Source organism: Schistocerca americana, chromosome 1 (assembly GCF_021461395.2).
Source record: "Schistocerca americana isolate TAMUIC-IGC-003095 chromosome 1, iqSchAmer2.1, whole genome shotgun sequence".
In the NCBI taxonomy this organism is placed as follows: domain Eukaryota; kingdom Metazoa; phylum Arthropoda; class Insecta; order Orthoptera; family Acrididae; genus Schistocerca; species Schistocerca americana.
The window spans coordinates 1242589457-1242612294 of record NC_060119.1 but is presented as its reverse complement, the minus strand read 5'-3'; the positions used below and the strand labels follow the sequence as shown (position 1 = coordinate 1242612294).

Below are 22838 nucleotides of genomic sequence, written 5' to 3'. Positions count from 1 at the left end.
TGACCTCCTTTTGCCCACCGTAGTGCAGCACCTCAATGTGGCATAGACTCTACAAGTCGTTGGAAGTCCCCTGCAGGAATACTGAACCATGCTGCCTCTATGGCCGTCCATAACTGCGAAAGTGCTTCCGGTAGTGCACGAACTGACTTCTCAATTACCTCCCATAAATGTTCGATGGGATTGATGTCGGACGATCTGGGTGGCCCCACCATTCACTCAATTTGTCTAGAATGTTCTTCAAACCAATCACTAACAGTTGTTTCGGAAATCTGTGGTAAGATCCTATTGGACCAAACTGCTGAGGTCATCGGTGCCTAAGCGTACACACTATTTAATCTAACTTAAACTACGAGGGCAGTTCAATAAGTAATGCAACACTTTTTTTTTCTGAAACAGGGGTTGTTTTATTCATCATTAAAATACACCAGGTTATTCCCCAATCTTTTAGGTACACAACACTATTTTTCAACGTAATCTCCATTCAATGCTACGGCCTTACGCCACCTTGAAATGAGGGCCTGTATGCCTGCACGGTACCATTCCACTGGTCGATGTCGGAGCCAACGTCGTACTGCATCAATAACTTCTTCATCATCCGCGTAGTGCCTCCCACGGATTGCGTCCTTCATTGGGCCAAACATATGGAAATCCGACGGTGCGAGATCGGGGCTGTACGGTGCACGAGGAAGAACAGTCCACTGAAGATTTGTGAGCTCCTCTCGGGTGTGAAGACTTGTGTGAGGTCTTGCGTTGTCATGAAGAAGGAGAAGTTCGTTCAGATTTTTGTGCCTACGAACATGCTGAAGTCGTTTCTTCAATTTCTGAAGAGTAGCACAATACACTTCAGAGTTGATCGTTTGACCATGGGGAAGGACATCGAACAGAATAACCCCTTCAGCGTCCAAGAAGATGGTTCTCCTTTGCTCTTTATGGTGTTCGGTTAGACAACGAGGGACCCAGCGGGAACAAACCTTTGAATATCCCAACTGGTGAACAATTGTGACAGCACTACCAACAGAGATGTCAAGTTGAGCACTGAGTTGTTTGATGGTGATCCGTCGATCATCTCGAACGAGTGTGTTCGCACGCTCCGCCATTGCAGGAGTCACAGCTGTGCACGGCCGGCCCGCACGCGGGAGATCAGACAGTCTTGCTTGACCTTGCGGCGATGATGACACACGCTTTGCCCAACGACTCACCGTGCTTTTGCCCACTGCCAGATCACCGTAGACATTCTGCAAGCGCCTATGAATATCTGAGATGCCCTGGTTTTCCGCCAAAAGAAACTCGATCACTGCCCGTTGTTTGCAACGCACATCCGTTACAGACGCCATTTTAACAGCTCCGTACAGCGCTGCCACCTGTCGGAAGTCAATGAAACTATACGAGACGAAGCGGGAATGTTTGAAAATATTCCACAAGAAATTTCCGGTTTTTTCAACCAAAATTGGCCGAGAAAAAAAATGTGTTGCATTACTTATTGAACTGCCCCCGTAACTTACGCTAAGGGCAACACACACACCCCCATGCCCGAGGGAGGACGCGAACCTCCGACGGGGGAAGTCGCGCGGACCGTGACAAGGCCCCCAAGACCACACGGCTGCGAACGGTTGTGGCCCAGTGACTTGGTGCATCGTTATTTAGGAACATGAAGTCTATGAATGACTCCAAATGGTCTCTAAAATATCCATTTACACTCAATGACCGGTTCAGTTGGACCAGAGGACCCGGTCAATTCCATGTGTACACAGCCCACACCATCGTGGGTCCACTTCCAGCTTTCACAGTGCCTTGTTGACAGCTTGGGTCCATGGCTTCGTGGCGTATGCGCCACACTCGAATCTTACCATCAGCTCTTACCAACTGCAATAGGCCACCGTTTTCCAGTCGTCTGGGGTCCAGGCGATACGGTAACGAATCCAGAAGAGGCACTGCAGGCGATGTCGTGCTGTTAGCAAAGGCACTCGTGTCGGTCGTCCGCTGCCACAGCCCATTAACCCCAAATTTCGCCACAGTGTCGTAATGGATACGTTTGTCGTGCGCGCCACACTCATTTCTCCGGTTAGTGGAGGAGGAGACCAGTGTTTAACGTCCCGTCGACAACGAGGTCATTAGAGACGGAGCACAAGCTCGGATAAGGGAACGATGGGGAAGGAAATCGGCCGTGCCCTTGCAAAGGAACCATCCCGGCATTTGCCTGAACTGATCTAGGGAAATCACGGAAAACCTAAATCAGGATGGCGGGACGCGGGATTGAACCGACGTCCTCCCGAATGCGAGTCCAGTGGGCTGACCACTGCGCCACCTTGCTCGGTCCTCCGGTTAGTTCACGCAGTGTTGCTTGTCTGTTAGCACTGACAACTTCAGGCGAACGCCGCTGCTGTTGGTCGTCAAGTAGAGGCTGTTGGCCGCTACGTTGCCCGTGGTGAGAGGCGACGCCTGAAATTTGGTATTCTCAGCAGACTCTTGACACTGTTGATCAGGGAGTATTGAATTCGCTAACGATTTCCGAATTCGAATGTCCCATGAGCCTAGCTCCAACTACCTTTCCACTTTCAAAGTCTATTAATCCCCGTCGAGCGCCATAATCACGTCGCAAAACCTTTTCACATAAATCACCTGAATACAAATGACAATTCCGCCAATGCATTGCTCTTTTATACCTTGTGTTCGCGATACCACCGCCATCTGTATATGTGAACAGTGCTATCCCATGACTTTTGTCACGTCAGTGTAGATTATCATTGTGGTGTCACCGCCAGACACCACACTTGCTAGGTGGTAGCCTTTAAATCGGCCGCGGTCCATTAGTATACGCCGGACCCGCGTGTCGCCACTGTCAGTGATTGCAGACCGAGCGCCAACACACGGCAGGTCTAGTGAGACGTTCTAGCACTCGCCCCAGTTGTACAGCCGACGTTCGTAGCAATGGTTCACTGACAAATACGCTCTCATTTGCCGAGACGATAGTTAGCATAGCCTTCAGCTAAGTCATTGGCTACGACCTAGCAAGGCGCCATAGCTTTGATAATTAATATTTTGAAGCACGTATCATCAAGAGCGATGTTCTACAAATGTGGATTAAAGTTAAGTATTACAGCAACTGCGTCCATTTTCTAAGTTCTCATTTCCTTTTAACTGTTCCAGACCTCACGCCAATCTGCGTGAGCTTAACGCGTGCCTTTCGGCTTCCTCTCGTTGTGACTTGGCTGTGTTGCTAAGTCACAACAATCATCATTCGGTATTTCAAACATTAAATAAATCGCAGTAGCTACCATTTGAGAGAGTGTGTCACTTGCGGTGCAACAGCATGAGATTTGTACGGCAACCAATAGTCCAGCATATGTTGACATTCTTTTCCAGTCGCTCCACAGTGGCTACTGGAACCTCACGACACGTCTGCTCTCTCTGGGAACCCACTGTCCATCCACTGCCGAGCACAGGGCTTTCCGCAACCAGCCGTGTCCTGGCTGCGTGGACAAGGTAAGAGGAAATGTCACTCAGAATACAACAGCTAATCCTTATACATAAAACTCTCGTGTCACAGTGTTAGTTGCCATACTCCTCCGAAACGGCTCGATCGATTCTGATGAAAATTTACATGTATATTCGGAAGGTCTGAGAATCGATCGTAATCTATTTTTCATACCCCTAAGTGATAAGGGTGGTCCATCCCCAAAAAAAATTTCTCATTTTTTGGACAGAACTTTTTATTTTTGTATTTTTATGATGTGGCATTAAAAAATACACAAAGCCCTAAATTTTCACCATTCTACCACCAACCCCTATTATTAATGGCGATTTTAGTAATTCAATAATTTTCAACCCCGGTCGATAAATGATCAATTTTCACTTGATCAGTTATCCCCGCCAGGTTTCTACTGGCGATAGTCTTTCACTGCTCGATAGACAGGTAATTGTAGAAAACGTACCAAAAGCAACGACATGAATATCCCTGAAACTTCCTGTCAGATTAAAACTGTGTGCCCGACCGAGACTCGAACTCGGGACCTTTGCCTTTCGCGGGCAAATGCTCTACCAACTGAGCTACCGAAGCACGACTCACGGCCGGTACTCACAGCTTTACTTCTGCCAGTACCTCGTCTCCTACCTTCCAAACTTGCCCGCGAAAGGCAAAGGTCCCGAGTTCGAGTCTCGGTCGGGCACACAGTTTTAATCTGCCAGGAAGTTTCATATCAGCGCACACTCCGCTGCAGAGTGAAAATCTCATTCTGGAAACATCCCCCAGGCTGTGACTAAGCCATGTCTCCGCAATATCCTTTCTTTCAGGAGTGCTAGTTCTGCAAGGTTCGCAGGAGAGCTTCTGTAAAGTTTGGAAGGTAGGAGACGAGGTACTGGCAGAAGTAAAGCTGTGAGTACCGGCCGCGAGTCGTGCTTCGGTAGCTCAGTTGGTAGAGCACTTGCCCGCGAAAGGCAAAGGTCCCGAGTTCGAGTCTCGGTCGGACACACAGTTTTAATCTGCCAGGAAGTTTCATATCAGCACACACTCCGCTGCAGAGTGAAAATCTCATTCTATGAATATCCCTCTTTGAATCGACGTAACAAGACCGAAAAGTTTAACTAGGTAGCACGCGTCATTCGCCAAACCGACATTTAGGCCTAGCGCATACGCATCGATTTTTATCGTTCGGAAATATATCGTACGATCAAATTCTTTCAGTGGAACAAAGAAGTTCCTATGCTCTCCTTTGTTCCTCTAAAAGAATTTAATTGTACAACATTTTTACGTACGATAAAAATCGATGCGTGTGCGCTTGGCCTTATTCATAATGCTGGCGAACAAGTTTCGACACGAAATTGCCGCTATGTTTGTATGCTCATGGACGAGCCGTGTATCGGCTGCAATTGTTAAATCCTCACGATCTACCGTAGAAACGCTAGAACTAATAGTGGTCGATACTGCAGTACTTCCCCTAAGCCTTTACTCACTCCTACACAGTTTTCGGCCATGTTATTCTTTGTGTCACGAGCTCCCGCCAACAACGGCTGTTGTGTTACACGTATACTTATGTTACACGAATACAGTATTCTTATAGACTAGAGGTAATTTATATGGCAAAACAACGTTTGGCGGGTCAGCTATAACACATAAAGATTTTCAGAGGCGGAACGAAGTTCGCCGGGTATAGCTGGTATTTCAGTAATATTTTAATGGTGCGAAGTTAATAACCACAGTACACATAACAGTTCAGTAACCGACAATGATAACCACAAATATTACAACCACAGTCTCATGGTCCACCATTGCAGCTTAGAAGAGTTGGATTTCAAAATACTTTGTTATGTGGCTGGAGCGAATAGCACTATGGATCTACACAAACCTCAGACAAACCCTTTAGATTGGACGAAGGTGCTTTGTGAGTTTGGACGTAGAGTTACACAATATCCTAGGAGTGTTCTGTAGCTTTCAGTCTATATGCGACCTCAAGGGCGCCCGTACATAGGGTGGCACAGACATAGACTGGGGACGGTGGCGGGGGTATGAAAGTTCCTTAATATTTTGCAAGCCGAATGGTGACTTGTCGAGATTCTAGTACCAGCACTGTTAGAAAATCTGCATGATATCGACTTTTAAATTATTTTCTTGAAAGAAAAATACCTGAAGTATTGACAACCTTGTGTGACCTCTAAGAAGACTGTCAGCCAGGTGGCTTATGGGAATAGCTGAATCGAAAGAAACTGAAATAAGAGGGGCATTGAATCAATAATGCAACAAATTTTTTTCATGAAAGCAGATTATTTAATTCAGGATTCCAATGGACCATGTTATTCCCCAATCTTTTGGTTGCAAAACCCTATTTTTCAACATAGTCTCTGTTCAACGCAGTGGCCTTACACCCACCTTACTGGGAGAGCCAGCATGTCCGCATGGTACTATCCTATATCTTTGTCAAAGAAATTTGATGGTGTGATAGGGAACTTTGTCAAAAGTCGTCAAATATTTGATCAAACCTTCGACCATAAATATAATAGACTGGCCCTGACGTCATTTTAGTGGCTCCAACATCTCTGGGCTGAAGTCACGTGAATGTTGGCAGTACATGGTTGTTTCGTGTTGCGCTTATGGCTGTACTCAGCGTTTTGTCGGGGAAATGGCATTACATTTCACGTGTAAGTGTTTCTATGATAGAGCAGATGCGTTTATTGAAATCTGCTGAAGTGACTTTTATATGTTTTTTACACTTGAAGTAGAGTATCACGTAAATTAAAGTGTTGAAAGTGATGCCTGTAAAGTCAGACTCATATTACATTATGGAAAGTATCTGTGATCATTCGGTTACAGGAGTGAGTATAATCGTTTCTCGTTCCTACTCGTAGGTTCCGTAAGGATGAAAACCGAAGGCAGCTTTGGATACAGGCCCTGAAACGGAAAAACTTTAAGCCATTTGCACATACGCGCCTTTGCTCGAAGCACTTCGCGGAGAAGTGTTTTGATAGGTTAGTTATTATTTACAATGTATATCTATAATTTGTATTTACAGTGTCTGTCATTTTTAAACCTAGGCTCCAAAATTATTTTCTGAAACTGCGAAGTCTCACCTTTCATCTAAAATATCATTTTTTTAAACTGATAGTTTAAACTTTTGTAAAAATAGTGGGAACTGAACCTTTGAAGTGCACCTAAAATTGATACTCTAAAATGGACCTGCTCCTAAAGTAAACAATTTTGACACATAATTCCCATTGCCCATTTTCTTTTATAAGTGAGTAGAGCTCGAAACGTGGGGAATACATTGTTTAAAGTTTTGACACGAAACCACTCTTACTGTTTAAAAGAATTTTAACGACATTTTAATATAATTGATAGTTTATAGTAATTTCGTCCCGCTGCCCGCCAGAGTGGCGTTCGATGTATTTGTTAGATTTTATAAATGGTACTTTGAACAAATCCAGGTCAAATGTAGTTCTGGCATAATTTTTCACAAATAAAAAAGTAGTTTTTGTTGGAAGCGTTTGGCAGTCAATTGAGAAATGTGGAGAAAATCCGATACAAACATAGGATGGCAGACCGCTGATTTGAAATCCCGCCACGTTTTGCCAACAGTCACGTGGTTTATGTTGGAGCCACACTAGCCCCATAGCTTCTGCACAGCAAGGCCAGTCTACTGGTATCTATGGTCGAAGGATCAAATCTAGGGCATCGCTGTATATTTGATCAGAGAAGTCGCTTGTCTTCTATTCACTGCAGTGTGACATGTTACCACGTGGAGCGCTAGCATCGCTACAGCGTTATGTCATCTGTAGTGTTTTTATAAACATTGCCGGTAAATACAATTGGTGTGTACCGACAACTACAAAATTAATAGAGATGTATGAAGCTGATGAGGCACTTTACAACGTGAGGCATCCTGAATACAAAAGTAGATTAAGAATATTGGAGACCTAACCTAACCTAGCCCTCTCCTGTAGCAAGAAATCGGAGTGTTACAGTGGGCCTGTTAGTATTGTATTGTGCTTTGTGATATGAGGATACACTTCACTGAGCACATACAGAAATGTATGCTCATCCATTCGTAAGTAATTGATGTACAACTTGATGTCCTCCACTATAAGTTCACATAACAAGTTTTATTGAATGCTTCTATCGTGTCTTCGTAAAACCCACTGCTTCACCCAGGTACGTTCCCTTTTTTTCCCCCGCTTCTCTTCCGCATGTGCACACAGTACAATTGTCGTACATGAAACTGCTGTTGACAACAAGTTGTTGTTGTCAGCCATCTTGAACTTTGACGAAAAATATAATGACAGTGTAATGCCCCTTCTTAGCACCACGTCAAAAGATCTTTGTCAAATATATTTGACGAATATTTGATCACATCTTTGATCAAATCTTTGACAAAGAAATTTGATAGTGTAATACCGGCCTAACCTCCCCATCATCCATGTACTGCTTCCCTCGGATTTCATCCTTCGTTGGTCAGACAGATGGAAGTCGGAAGTTGCGAGACCTGGGCTGTAGGGTGGATGAGGAATAACAGTCCAATGCAGTTTTGTGAGCTGCTCTCGGGTGCGGAAACTTGTGTGAGCCCTTGTGTTGTCCACGATGTCCGAAAACAAAGTCCGCACTTTTTTTTTTTTTTTCAAACGAAATTGACCGAGAAAAGAAAATGTGTTGCATTACTTGTTGAACGCCCCTCGTACTTTTACTGGTGTTGAACGCTTTCAGGTTTCTACCGACCTTAGCTAGACAACAAGTATTTAATACGTACAACATGTCAGTAAATGAGATTACTTCAAACTCGGATAGACACACTGATGAGCAAAACATTACGGCCAGAGGCCACTGCTAAACTGAATGCCGCCTTGTACCTCGCGGGTGCATGATGCGGGAAGGAAAGTGCATTAAAGGAGCAGGAACGAATGGTATTATTCTAACGGTGATATGGGCTGCAAATGGGGAAATTCACTGACATAACCGACTTTGACGAAGGGAAGTGTACTATGGCTCGCCATCTGGGATCGAGCGTCTTGGAAATGGCTAAACTGGTCGGATCTTCGCGTGCTTCTGTCGCGGGCATCTGTGCAAAGTGGTAGGCACAAGATGTTGGACGTCTACACCCCATCGAAGAACGTGGAGGTCGTAGATTTTTCAGCTCTGTAAAGGAAGATAGACGCTGAACACTGTACTCAGCAGCAGACGACCTACGTTACGATTTCAGTGGGTTTAGGAACATCGAAATACGACCGAGAATCAATCATTGCTACGAACTGAATGCTGGTTAAAAATGGTTCAAATGGCTCTGAGCACTATGAGACTTAACATCTGAGGTCATTAGTCCCCTAGAACTTAGAACTACTTAAACCTAACTAACCTAAGGACATCACACACATCCACGCCCGAGGCGGGATTCGAACCTGCGACCGTAGAGGCCGCGCGGTTCCAGAGTGAAGCGCCTATAACCGCTCGGCCACACTGGCTGGCATACTGGTTAAAATCAGAAACTGGTAGCAGTGATATTTTTAGAAAACCTTAAGTGTATATCGAAAGGGTGGACTAATGGGAAATGAAGGGTGTGTATGTGTAGCAATAGATTAGAAACTCCAATCCTTCGAGATAGAAATTGAAGTTACATGAGAGCTTGCTTGGTCAAGACTTAATATCGAGAATGGGCATAAACATATAATTGTGTAACACCCCATCTGTTTTCTGCCTTCCATCGTGGGTACGAATTACGTTCATAAAGTTTTTATTGGAATGTCAAAGTAATAATTCAGCGATTAATCTCGGTCTGAGATAAAGCTAAGTGAAAGATAAGATAGAAGATATCGGTAATCAAAAAGTGAGTATAAATTTGAAAACTGAATAAATCACGGAATAATGTTGATAGAGAGGTACAAATTGACACACATGCTTGGAATGACGTGGGGTTTTATTAGAACCAAAAAAATACAAAAGTTCAAAAAATGTCCGACAGATGGCGCTTCATCTGATCAGAATAGCAATAATTAGCATAACAGAGTAAGACAAAGCAAAGACGATGTTCTTTACAGGAAATGCTCAATATGTCCACCATCATTCCCCAACAATAGCTGTAGTCGAGGAATAATGTTGTGAACAGCACTGTAAAGCATGTCAGGAGTTATGGTGAGGCATTGGCGTCCGATGTTGTCTTTCAGCATCCCTAGAGATGTCGGTCGATCACGATACACTTCCGACTTCAGGTAACCCCAAAGCCAATAATCGCACGGACTGAGGTCTGGGGACCTGGGAGGCCAAGATTAGATTAGATTAGATTAATACTAGTTCCATGGATCATGAATACGATATTTCGTAATGATGTGGAACGAGTCGAATTTTCCAATACATGACATAATTAGGTTAATTTAACAACATACTTAAGTTAATATAAGAACTTTATTTTTTGTTTTTTTTTTGTTTTTCTTTATTTTATTATTTTTATTTTTTTATTTTTTAATATTTTTTTCTTAATTTATATCTAAAAATTCCTCTGTGGAGTAGAAGGAGTTGTCATTCAGAAATTCTTTTAATTTCTTCTTAAATACTTGTTGGTTATCTTTCAGACTTTTGATACTATTTGGTAAGTGACCAAAGACTTTAGTGCCAGTATAATTCACCCCTTTCTGTGCCAAAGTTAGATTTAATCTTGAATAGTGAAGATCATCCTTTCTCCTAGTATTGTAGTTATGCACACTGCTATTACTTTTGAATTGGGTTTGGTTGTTAATAACAAATTTCATAAGAGAGTATATATACTGAGAAGCTACTGTGAATATCCCTAGATCCTTAAATAAATGTCTGCAGGATGATCTTGGGTGGACTCCAGCTATTATTCTGATTACATGCTTTTGTGCAATAAATACTTTATTCCTCAGTGATGAATTACCCCAAAATATGATGCCATATGAAAGCAATGAGTGAAAATAGGCGTAGTAAGCTAATTTACTAAGATGTTTATCACCAAAATTTGCAATGACCCTTATTGCATAAGTAGCTGAACTCAAACGTTTCAGCAGGTCATCAATGTGTTTCTTCCAATTTAATCTCTCATCAATGGACACACCTAAAAATTTGGAATATTCTACCTTAGCTATATGCTTCTGATTAAGGTATATATTTATTAATGGCGTCATACCATTCACTGTACGGAACTGTGTGTACTGTGTCTTATCAGAATTCAGTGAGAGTCCGTTTACAAGGAACCACTTAGTAATTTTCTGAAAGAGGGTATTGACAATTTCATCAGTTAATTCTTGTTTGTCAGGTGTGATTACTATACTTGTATCATCAGCAAAGAGAACTAACTTTGCCTCTTCATGAATATAGAATGGCAAGTCATTAATATATAATAAGAACAACAAAGGACCCAAGACTGACCCTTCTGGAACCCCATTCTTGATAGTTCCCCAGTTTGAGGAATGTGCTGATCTTTGCATGTTATGAGAACTACTTATTTCAACTTTCTGCACTCTTCCAGTTAGGTACGAATTAAACCATTTGTGCACTGTCCCACTCATGCCACAATACTTGAGCTTGTCTAGCAGAATTTCATGATTTACACAATCAAAAGCCTTTGAGAGATCACAAAAAATCCCAACGGGTGGTGTTCAGTTATTCATATCATTCAAAATTTGACTGGTGAAAGCATATATGGCATTTTCTGTTGAAAAACCTTTCTGGAATCCAAACTGATATTTTGTTAGTACTTCATTTTTACAGATATGTGAAGCTACTCTTGAATACATTACTTTCTCAAAAATTTTGGATAAAGCTGTTAGAAGGGAGATTGGACGGTAATCGTTGACATCAGATCTATCCCCCTTTTTATGCAAAGGTATAACAATAGCATATTTCAGTCTATCAGGGAAAATGCCCTGTTTCAGAGAGCTATTACACAGGTGGCTGAGAATCTTACTTATCTGTTGAGAACAAGCTTTTAGTATTTTGCTGGAAATGCCATCAATTCCATGTGAGTTTTTGCTTTTAAGCAAGTTTATTATTTTCCTAATTTCAGAGGGAGAAGTGGGTGAGATTTCAATTGTATCAAATTGCATAGGTATGGCCTCTTCCATTAACAGCCTAGCATCTTCTAATGAACACCTGGATCCTACTATATCCACAACATTTAGAAAATGATTATTAAAAATATTTTCAACTTCTGACTTTTTGTTCGTAAAGTTTTCATTCAATTTGATGGTAATACTGTCTTCCTCTGCTCTTGGTTGACCTATTTCTCGTTTAATAATATTCCAAATTGTTTTAATTTTATTATCAGAGTTGCTGATTTCAGACATGATACACATGCTCCTGGATTTTTTAATAACTTTTCTTAATATAAAACAGTAGTTTTTATAATGTTTGATAGTTTCTGGGTCACTACTCTTTCTTGCTGTCAGATACATTTCCCTTTTCCGGTTACAAGATATTTTTGTACCCTTAGTAAGCCATGGTTTGTTACAAGGTTTCTTACGAGTATATTTAACTATTTTCTTGGGGAAGCAGTTTTCAAATGCATTTACAAAAATGTCATGAAATAAATTATATTTTAAATTGGCATCAGGTTCACGGTACACCTCATCCCAGTCTAACTGCTGTAGGCTTTCCCTGAAATTCGCAATTGTTAAATCGTTGACTGAACGTACTACTTTGGAGGACTGTTTAGTATTGCTGAATGGAGCTATGTCATATATTGTAACTAGCTGTGCACCATGATCAGAAATACCATTCTTGACAGGCTGAGCATTTATCTGGTTAAACTTATCTTGGTCTATAAAGAAGTTATCTATCAGTGAGCTGCTATCCTTTACCACCCGAGTAGGAAAATCAATAACGGGTGTCAAATTGAAAGAACCAAGTAATACTTCAAGGTCATTTTTCCTATTACCCTCTTTAAGAGAATCTACATTGAAGTCCCCACAAATAATAATTTGCTTCCCTCTGTCTGACAGATAGCACAACAAGGAGTCCAAATTTTTCAGAAATAGATGAAAATTTCCTGATGGGGACCTATATACAGTTACAATTATAAATGTGCCTTTATTTAATTTAAGCTCAGAGGCACATGCTTCTATATGTTTCTCTACACAAAACTTTTTTGTTTCTATACTTTTTGCACAATGATAACTTTTGACATATATGGCAACTCCTCCATATTTTCTCTCATTACATGTGCAGAGAGCTTATATCCTCTTACATTTACCTTATCCATATCAGTAACAATGTGATGCTCAAACAGGCATAGTATATCTATTTCATTCTCAGCTTCTAAATCTTCTAAACAAACCAGAAGCTCATCTACTTTATTCTTTAAACTCCCAATATTTTGATGAAATATACTTACATTATTTTTAATTATACTTTTATACCTTTCCTTATTCTAACATTTGCAGTACTCTCCTGTCTGAGTTTCTCATTGTGCTTAGGCCTAGTTCCTATACCAGTGGTCACATGGTGTTCAGAGAGGCAGATTATGTCAACTGGGTTGGGTGACTTTAATTCATCAATGCAATTACCTAGGACTGAGATACAACTTGGTGGAGATAAAATTTCTGGTGACGTGAAAATTTATAATTGACAGCTGTGATTGGTGATCCAATGTGCTAGAATTGTGCTGTTTAATTTCTTTCCTAAACTGAAGATTTGATTCAATCCTAACCTCTCGTAGAACTTGACATCTTTCTGTCTTACCTATCCTAAAAAAAGGTACTGCTCCAACACCTGTAACCACTGGTATTTTACCATTCATGGGAGTGCCTCCCCCCCTTAAATTTCCTGCTATTACCCCAGCCAGTTTCCCCTTCCCTTTCCTGTTGAGATGTAGGCCGTGCCTGGTATAGTCCCACCTACTGAGAGAATCAACAGGAACCACACCAATATGAGCCCCCGCACCCGACCCAAGCAGCCGTTCCAACTCCAAATTACCTCTCCCAACAGAAGAGTTCAAATGAGGCCGGTCATGGCGTCTCAGGACAGATACAAATTCAACATTGGTGTGTCTCGATGCCGACGCAATCTTTACCAGGTCACACTCTATACTGTACCCAGGATCTCTGTCGATGCTGTTCCCTGGCCCTCCCACAATAACCATGGTGTCTTCCCTAGTAAATCCTTTACAGAGTGAACCTGAATCCTCTGTCACCTGATCCAGACTAGCACTTGGTTTGAAAAAATTTGTGACCTGGTATTCTGGTCCTAATTCCTCCTGCAGAAGTTGGCCTACACCTCTGGCATGAGAACTGCCTAACAACAAAACTTTCTTCCTTTTCGATGACTTTCCTACATTCTTTTTCAATTTCCTATTGAAAGGTTGTTGTGTCCTGTCTACACCTACCTCTGCTTGAGGCTCATCAGTTTCTAACTGAAGCAACAGGTCAAACTTATTTTTGACATTCACCACAAAACTGTCAGACTTAGTTCTAGGCCTGTTCCTTCTGCTACCTGTTGCCACTTCCCACCTCTCTTTGCCCTTCTCCCTCCTTATCCTGTCCAGATCTTCCCTAGCCTGATCTAGCTCAGCCTGAAGGGCAGCAATTTTCCCCTCCTGTTCCACTATCTTCCTATCTCTGCTGCAAATCCTACATAACCACTGATGAGCCTGATCCACTTTACCAACACCCACGCCACTACAGTCCCCCCCAGTGAAAAAAACTACTGCATCCATCACACCAAACCCCGGAACTAACAATTCTACGGCAAGTCAGGCACTCCTCACTCATGGCAAAAATAATACTTTAGCTAGAATAAATCAATTAAATTACCGAAAATCAAAAAAGGCGTTAAAAGAATTAAGCCTATTCACAAATGCATATAAGCGAGTTTCTGATTTAAAATTCCGCTGTTTTTCTGAGATCTGTGTTAAAACAATGAAGGTATACGCTATTTATTACATATTTCACTCGATGGAATGAAAAAAAAGGACAATTAAACGAGATACTTTAACTTTGATTCTCCAAAAACGTTACGAGAATTAGGCCTATAAACAAATGTATATAAGCAAGTTTCTGATATAAAGTTACGCTGTTTTTCTGAAATCTGTATTAAAACAATGAAGTTATTCGCTATTTACGGTAGTTAACTTATTTGTTACCGAGAAACTAGTTAAATTACCGTGAAACAAGAAATAAACACGTTTACAAAATTTAAGCCTAAGCGCGACTTCGCGAAGTTACGATCTTTTCGTGTTTTCTGAAAAAATACGCAAAGAAAAGTCAAACCTTTAACGGCAAGACTAAACGATACACTAATGCACGTATTTAATTTGTTGTCGGCGTTAAACTAAATTATATTCCTGTCTAAATCACTTAACTTTCTGGAAATGGTTTCTGGCGTCACTTACTCGGCGGCCATCTTGCTCTCAAGACGAAAGTGGCGGCTGAGCACACGATCATCACCAAACGACGCGCGCAAGAGATCTTTCACGCGTCTAGCAATATGGGGTGGTTCTAATAAAACCCCATGTCATTCCAAGCACGTGTGTCAATTTTTACATCTCTATCTACATTATTCCGTGGTTTATAAGTTTTTTTAAATTTATACTGATTTTTTGATCACCCGGTACATACTACCATGCTCACAGCATACAATACATCAGTTTCTACGATTCGTCCGTCCTCCCCTAGGACATTAAGACAAAAAACCTTTTGATTTCATTTTGGCATATAGTAATTTGCTAGATGAATGCAAACATATTGCTACAAATATACAGTGGCCTGTCTACCAGTATGACTTCTTCATCTGATCAGGGATAGCATCTCATTCCTAATGACAGAAGCAAAGTCTGATTTCTTGGACAAAATTACAGCACTGCAAAGACAAACGGAGGAAACAAGACAATGGGTAATCCTCAAATTCACATACGGATCAGAGACAACAGGAGAGGACAACACAGGATGTGCTATATTTAGTCCACAGCTGCAGATGGCCCAAAAATACAAATTACGAGCAACTACATCTATCTATCTGACCGAGCGGTACAATGGTGTATGAATCGGAAATACGCATCCTATGCAATATTATCATACTCGAAGAATGTACTTCAGACAATATAAATATAAAAGTCCCAAAAACCACCAATGAATACCCATTCCAAGTTCGTTATTGGTACTGTGAGCGGCTCAGAAGGCAGAAACAAATCTGCATTTAAGTGTGTGAAAGCCCATTGTGGAATCCCGGGCAATGGAAAAGTACATCACTTGGTAAATCAGGCTACAAGCAACGGAACAACATTTGACATAAAGCTTCCGTATTAGGAATATGGACAAATTATTCGAAAAGGACATACGAATCCTAGCAGGAGAATGGATGCAGAGCTCACGACAAAAAAAAATGTTTATGGACCCCAACAAGCAACATCCACGTTAAGCAGATAAGACCCAATCCTGGAACATTTCCAGAGCATTTATATCGATTTCAAATAAGCCAAACACCTGGATAGATATGGACCATGAGTCAGGCAACAAGTTTTTAGCATTTGTCATGAAAAGTAAAATCCCGCAACCAATGTCAGTCAAGTCCTTACTAATGAATCCAACATTAAAATCACAGGAAGATAGTAAAAAAAAAATGGTTCAAATGGCTCTGAGCATTATGGGACTTAACATCTGTGGTCATCAGTCCCCTAGAACTTAGAACTTAATAAACCTAAGTAACCTAAGGACATCACACACATCCATGCCCGAGGCAGGATCCGAACCTGCGACCGTAGCAGTCGCGCGGTTCCGGACTGAGCACCTAGAACCGCATGGCCACCGCGGCCGGCGGAAGATAATCGAATTTACGTCAAATGGACAGATAAAGATGTAAAGTTTAATAGCAGATATAAGGGACAGTTAAAGTGAAACTACACCAAAAGATGATTGAACTAAGATATTATTATTAAGCAGCAATGACTGAAAGGTGTCTAACCGAATTAAAAAAAAAAAAAAAACTCTGCCTACTCTCTTATGTTTCTCCCTTCCGTAGGGGAAGTCGAAGATTATTAATTAGCAGTCTCCATTACCAGTCTGAAGAGGACGAGCATGTAATAAGAGTTCTGTTCCGCCATTGGCAACAGCATACGCAAATGAGCGGAGGCCGCCATTAATGCAATTTACCCAAGGAGCGATCGTAATAGCTGTAGTGTCCACTGCACACATCGACTGCTGTGATCGCGCGCGTTAGCTCCATTCGCGCCATCTTGAAATGCAGTTGCACGAGGAGACAAACGAATGGCGTTAGTTGGTTGTTTTGGGGAAGGAGACCAGGCAGTGAGGTCATCGGTCTTATCGGATTAGGGAAGGACGGGGAAGGAAGTCGGCCGTGCCCTTTGATAGGAACCATCCACGAATGGCGTCAACCCCCAGTTACGTACACCTATGCACGAGCGCCCAAAGTGTGCATATCTGTAACTATAGCCTGGTTCACGTAGACCTATTACATCAAATGGTTCAAATGGCTCTGAGCACTATGGGACTTAACATCTATGGTCATGAGTCCCCTAGAACTTAGAACTACTTAAACCTAACTAACCTAAGGACATCACACAACACCCAACCATCACGAGGCAGAGAAAATCCCTGATCCCGCCGGGAATCGAACCCGGGAACCCGGGCGTGGGAAGCGACCCTATTACATCGTCCACGCGGGATATACCTGGTACACATGCGCAGTAGACAGTGATAACGCGCGAAACGCTAACAGAACTGTCTGATCTAAAAGTCGTTCGTTCTGCTGCGCGAAACACGGGGAACGTGTGACATATTGGAACGTGATTCGTTCAAATTATTTATATGGCTCAAGGTTCCTATTCAATAAGTTTTTTATCATTATATTTTGACTAATTGTTATTCTCTTATGTAGGTTACTACAATCCTGAGTTACAGACTAAACAGTTAAGCTTTATATTACCAGTCTTGGTGACACAGGTACATGTATTTATACAGCATTTTGCACATGGAGGACCCACTTGTTTTTGGAGCTATTGCCCTGGCAGTGACAGTAAATCTTCGGATAAGGGCAGAACGATGACGAAAACAAAAAGCCAGACGTTGTTGGCTGAAAAGAAGTGATAAAGGCAGGGGTATATTATTCACTGCTTATGAAAGAATTGAGGCTCGAAGATCCACATGGATTTCGGAGATTCGTGAGGATGGACATGGCCTCTTTCGAGACGCTGCTGTCTGTGATAGAAGATGGAATTAGCAAGTGCGACAGTCATGAGGGAGGCTGTCTCACATTCTCGAAATCATATAACAATAAGCAAACAACAAGCAGAAAGCACTGTGGTACACCCTTCTGCGCATGCGCCAATTATTGCTGCCTACTCCGCATGCGCGGATTGACGGCAGTTTAGAACTGGCGCACGGATAATGTGACTACTAATTTTCATAGTTACACCCGTTCTACCGCTAGATGGCTGTCGCGCTAGACGAGTTCCTTTCACGGTGGATTGTCGTGTATACCCACTTTAGCAGCCAGCGGACCGAAAGTAACCGTTAAGTGGCGATCCAAAATTACAGGACATTGTGAAAAATTAGCACACATTTGGTTTAGCAAAAAATATCAAACAGTTACGTGAAGAAGGAATACAGACACGCACAGCCAAAGATGTTTCTGACTGTGTACAAAGCCGTTGCAGTTTTGCTGTTATATGATTGACAAAGGTGGACAGAGTACGTCAAGACGCCATGCCGGTGCTCATAAACGCGCTTTACAACAATAGCCGTGCAAAATGCTGATAGCTCCTGGCACAGAAAAGTTTCAACCCTCTTCAGCTATGTTGTCAAGGAAATGGATCTGAAACTACTATTGACAGCAGATTTCGCCCTTGTATTTGGCATGTTACACTGCCTTTTAACCTGGACAGTGGATTAGCAAACGGGAAACATTGGAAGCTCTTTATGCTTCCTATTAACACTCGGTAAAGATGAACGTGTAAGTGTTCGCTCTTGGCGTGTGTTGCTGTCACCGATCAATTTTGTCAATGCTTTATAATTTGGTTTAGATAGTAATAGTTTTGTTAAAGTATACTTAAGGCAAACTCAGTCTGAAATAAGGTACAACTTGCCTCAATGAATGAAGATTAGTACCAGATTTTGTTTGCATGTTGTACAGATCTTTATTTATTTTTCTACTTTAGTAAAGATGTAATCAAATCTCAATTATATTGGCCATTCCTGTTTATCTAGTAATTAGTACTGACCAAGGGCGTACCCAGGATCTAAACTGGGGGGGGGGGGGGGGGGGGGGGCAGGTCATACTAGTCATAGCAAACAAGGACTCGAGATAACATACACCACTTCTTATTAAATAAAACAGTAAACCAGTGAAAAACTGCTTTTAATAAACATTTTAAATACAAGAATGCACATGTACAATCCGAGAAAACATGCAGCATTTCTTATTAAATAAAACAGGAAACTAGTAAAAAACTGCGAATATCTTCTAGGGGGGGTGGGGGGGCAGCTGCCCCCACCCCCGGGCCCTCGCTGGGTACGCCCATGGTACTGACATTTATGTACATAGCAATCACATGGATTCTGTCACTCCACTATATCACATGGATTCTATCCTCCTGTTAAGTAGCAAGGTACTACTATACTAGTAGGCCTATTTATGAACTGGCAATACTTCCTCTTCTTAAAACATTTCCGCTTAAGCAGATTATTCAACTGCCTGTACTCATTTCAGTTTTTGCTAATTGTTGTAGGTGGTAAACCAAATGACTTCCAGCCCCTAGAACCTACGGAACCTCACATGCTGGTAATGGCAAATGGAACTCTGTCAATCCTGTCTGCTTCTGCTGAAGATGAGGGCTTCTACCTCTGTCGTGCTGATAACGGCATTGGAGCTGGACTAAGCAAGGTGGTCGAGATAGCTGTCAATGGTAATAATCCACGAGTGACATATTAATTGTACCCTAATCTCTCAAACAACAGACAATTAATTTCTGCTCACAATAGGACATCTAAGTTATATGAGTCACTTCATATTTAGTAATCTGTGTGTACTACATTGATTTTTCTTAAAATAAACCTGTGGAGAACCTTTCGAACTTAAAGAGAGAATAGCAAGTTCACACATAGAAATGGCATTTCTAGTATTTTGTTTCTAACTTTTTACTTAATTAACTAATGCTGTTTATTCTAAGACACAACACTAGTGACACTAATGATATGTGCTGCATCGTAAGAACGATGGGGCATCACTTAAGGTATATGATGAACTATGGAGTGGTCAAGGACCTATATATATGTTCATCTGCTGGGCTACATCCAGTTCTTGGAATAGCACCACTGAAGTCAGAAGGTATTCAAAGAAAGAAATATCGTTACTTACAGAGCAACCATTACACTGAAGTGGGACGCCCCCCCTCCCCAAGATTTGGGAAAGAGATAGTGATGAGGCTATTATGACTGCATCATTTGCGTGTCTGTTTAGGTGTTACAAAGGGTACTATAGAAACTATTTGCCCAGCTCAGGAGTACAAAGCAACTCATTAGCACACATCTACCACATACATAAATATGCAGCATTACATAATTCAAACAATACTATTGCTTTTCCCCTTCCACTGCAAAACCCCTCAATTTAGCAATCGCAGAATCGTCTAAGTGACATCATACAGCCAGTATGTGATTCTCCTTAAACTTCTGTTTTTAATGGTGGTTTTAGCTAATTTTTGATGAGAAAGGTTCTCTAGATACTTTTTTTTTTTCAATTTTATACCAGACTGTTCTTAATTTACTTCCACCATACCCAAATCGTGATGGGTGTATCTTGGGCGTTGCTATCTCTGAACAAACATAGCATAAGTGACACCTTTCTTTGCTGGGCTTTCTGCTTTCCACCCCATTTCTCTGTTCTGCCCTTAGTCCTTCATTATTTTAAAACAGGAAAGAAAAACATGTCATGAGTCCTATGGGATATCGAAGTCTTGTGTGTATGAATTTTTATCCTCCAATTAGTCTGTTCTTTCACTTTGTTGTCACCATAGCTGTTGACTTTACATTCCACTCACTCCTTGAAAATTTAATTCCTGTTCCCACACCAAGTGCACCGATTTCTTGCCAAACATGACATAATAGAAATTTGTTTTTCAATTCAAGTCATCAAATTTCAGAAGCAAAATATTTACACCATTCGTAGTTCCAACTATCTGGAAAATCTAAAGTTTTGCAAGTTGCCACATTTGCATCACTTTCATCATCAAAAGTTACACAGAGTGATCACTGACTTTCAATAACACATGCACTGTTTAAGTTCTTAACACATTGCTTTTTACATAGTTTGACCTGTCTTTTCTGTGGTGTGTCTTTTCTTCAGCCAATTCATCAAACTCATGATGGCAAAATAATAACTCAATATAAAAGTAAAGTTTTTCATTCTTTAATCAGCACATGGGTCATTTGCAAATATGGGTATTAATTCTATTTCTACCAGTATGACATTTAGCCAACATGTCACTTCTATATTGGTACTACAGATGGCTGAAAACAAGAAAACTTCAGCCGTTTGGGTTCCTGCAGCTCTACTGTGTGGCTTGGTCCGATGATGACATCACCTTGAGTAAAATATTCCAGAGGTAAATCAGACCTCCACTCAGATCTCCCACTTGGTAGAATTCTGCATTACAGGGTCATAAGTACTTGAAAGAACCTGAGATTGAGCATTTCATAGGAAGCAGTCGGCAACGATTGACAAAAACAGGGCAAAGAAATTCAATAGGTAGCTTTAAGATCAAATAACAAAGACAGCTGAGGATTGAATAGCAAAAAGACAAGGCCCAGTAGAAATTATCGGATAACACATGATGTGAATTTAGTTGCTGAAAAGAAACAATATCAAAATGTAGTGGGCAAAAGTGAATACAGACATTTGAAAAATGAGAGTGAAGAAAGTGCAAAATTTTTAAGCAGGTATGCTTAGAAGAAAAATGCAAGGCTGTAGAAGTATGCATGGCTAGGGAAAAAATAGATGTCATCTATAGCAAAAACAAAGAGACCTTTAACGAAAAGAGAAACACATGTATAATTATGAAGAACTCAGAAGCGAGTCAGTACTAAGCAAAGAATGAAAGTGAAAGATGGAAGGAATGAGTAGAAACACTACAGAATGAAAATGAACCACAAGCCAATATTATAAAACGTGAAGTGAAGTAAATGAAGATGAAATTGGAGACAAACTGTGAAAAGAAATTGATAGAGCACTGAAGGACCTAAGTAGAAACAAGGCCATGGAGTAGATAAAATTCCTTCAGAATTATTTGAGTCCTTGAGAGTCAACTATTCCGCATGATTTACAAGATATATGACACAGGAAAAATACCCTCAGACTTCAAAAAGTACATAATAATTCCAATTCCAAAAGTGGCAGGTGTGACTATTATCAGACTATCAGCATAAAATGCAAAGTACTGATACCAAACAATTGAAACTCCAGGATAGAATAGAATAATTTTATTGCCGTTAGGCCATTAAGGCAATAGACAAAGTCATACATATAATACACTATAACTCATGTTGCAATAGAACAATAGGTTTGTTATTACAGTGTAATATTACAATTGATGAAATCCTACAAAGTCTTACTTATAATACTATATAATTCCTGTTGCAAAAGAGCAATAGATTTATTATTACAGTATAATATTACAACTGACAAAGTCATAAACATAATACAATATAATTCATGTTGCAACAGAACAATAGGTTTGTTATTACAATGTAGTATTATGATTGGTGAAATTCCACAAAGTCGTACTTATAATACTATATAATTCCTGTTGCAAAAGAGTAATCGGTTTGTTATTACAGTATAATATTGCAATTGATGAAATCCTTTATGTCATAGAGTGGATGGGCAACTAACCAGTCATACACTGCTTGTTTGAATGGTTGCTCTGGTAAATCTTTCATAGCAAGTGGAAGTTTATTAAATAATTTGTGCCCCATTAGTTCATAACTGTTCAGTGATTTTGAGAGTCCGTGGAATGGAGTATAAATACATTTCTTCGTCCAAGCGTTGTAGCAATGTATATTCTCTCTGCATTTAGCTTTGGGTAGCTTCTTTTTCATATAGATTAAGACATAGTATATATATGTAGGTTTGGAAATGACACCTCATTTAAATTAGAGAAACCATGAGAAACCAGTATCTTATGTGGGAAGTGTAGTTGCTAAAGCACTTGGCCATATGATATGAAGGACAAAGAAGCATATGTTTCTGTCAAGGGTCACCTGAGAACTATACGTATTCAAACAGACGTGTCACTTGCTGTGAAATATAAAATTACCTTCTGCATGAAGCTGAGTATAACCTTGGATAAAAACTTTTTGAATACATCTCCCGAAAACTGATCCTGTCATGTAAGGACTTTCTG

General features: G+C 40.8%; 1 protein-coding gene and 1 non-coding gene across 2 annotated transcripts in view; one reads left to right on the top strand and one right to left on the bottom strand.

The window, feature by feature from the left end:
* LOC124598534 (Down syndrome cell adhesion molecule-like protein Dscam2) overlaps positions 1-22838 on the top strand; it is a 394502-nt gene that overhangs the window by 203394 nt on the left and 168270 nt on the right. Inside the window, exons 12-13 of the mRNA XM_047136007.1 lie at positions 3364-3483; positions 19167-19343. Of these exons, the coding sequence (XP_046991963.1) occupies positions 3364-3483; positions 19167-19343 (297 nt within the window). The remainder of the gene's footprint in view (positions 1-3363; positions 3484-19166; positions 19344-22838) is intronic.
* On the bottom strand, positions 3984-4058 carry Trnas-cga. The gene has a single exon. It is a non-coding gene; the product is annotated as a tRNA-Ser (tRNA).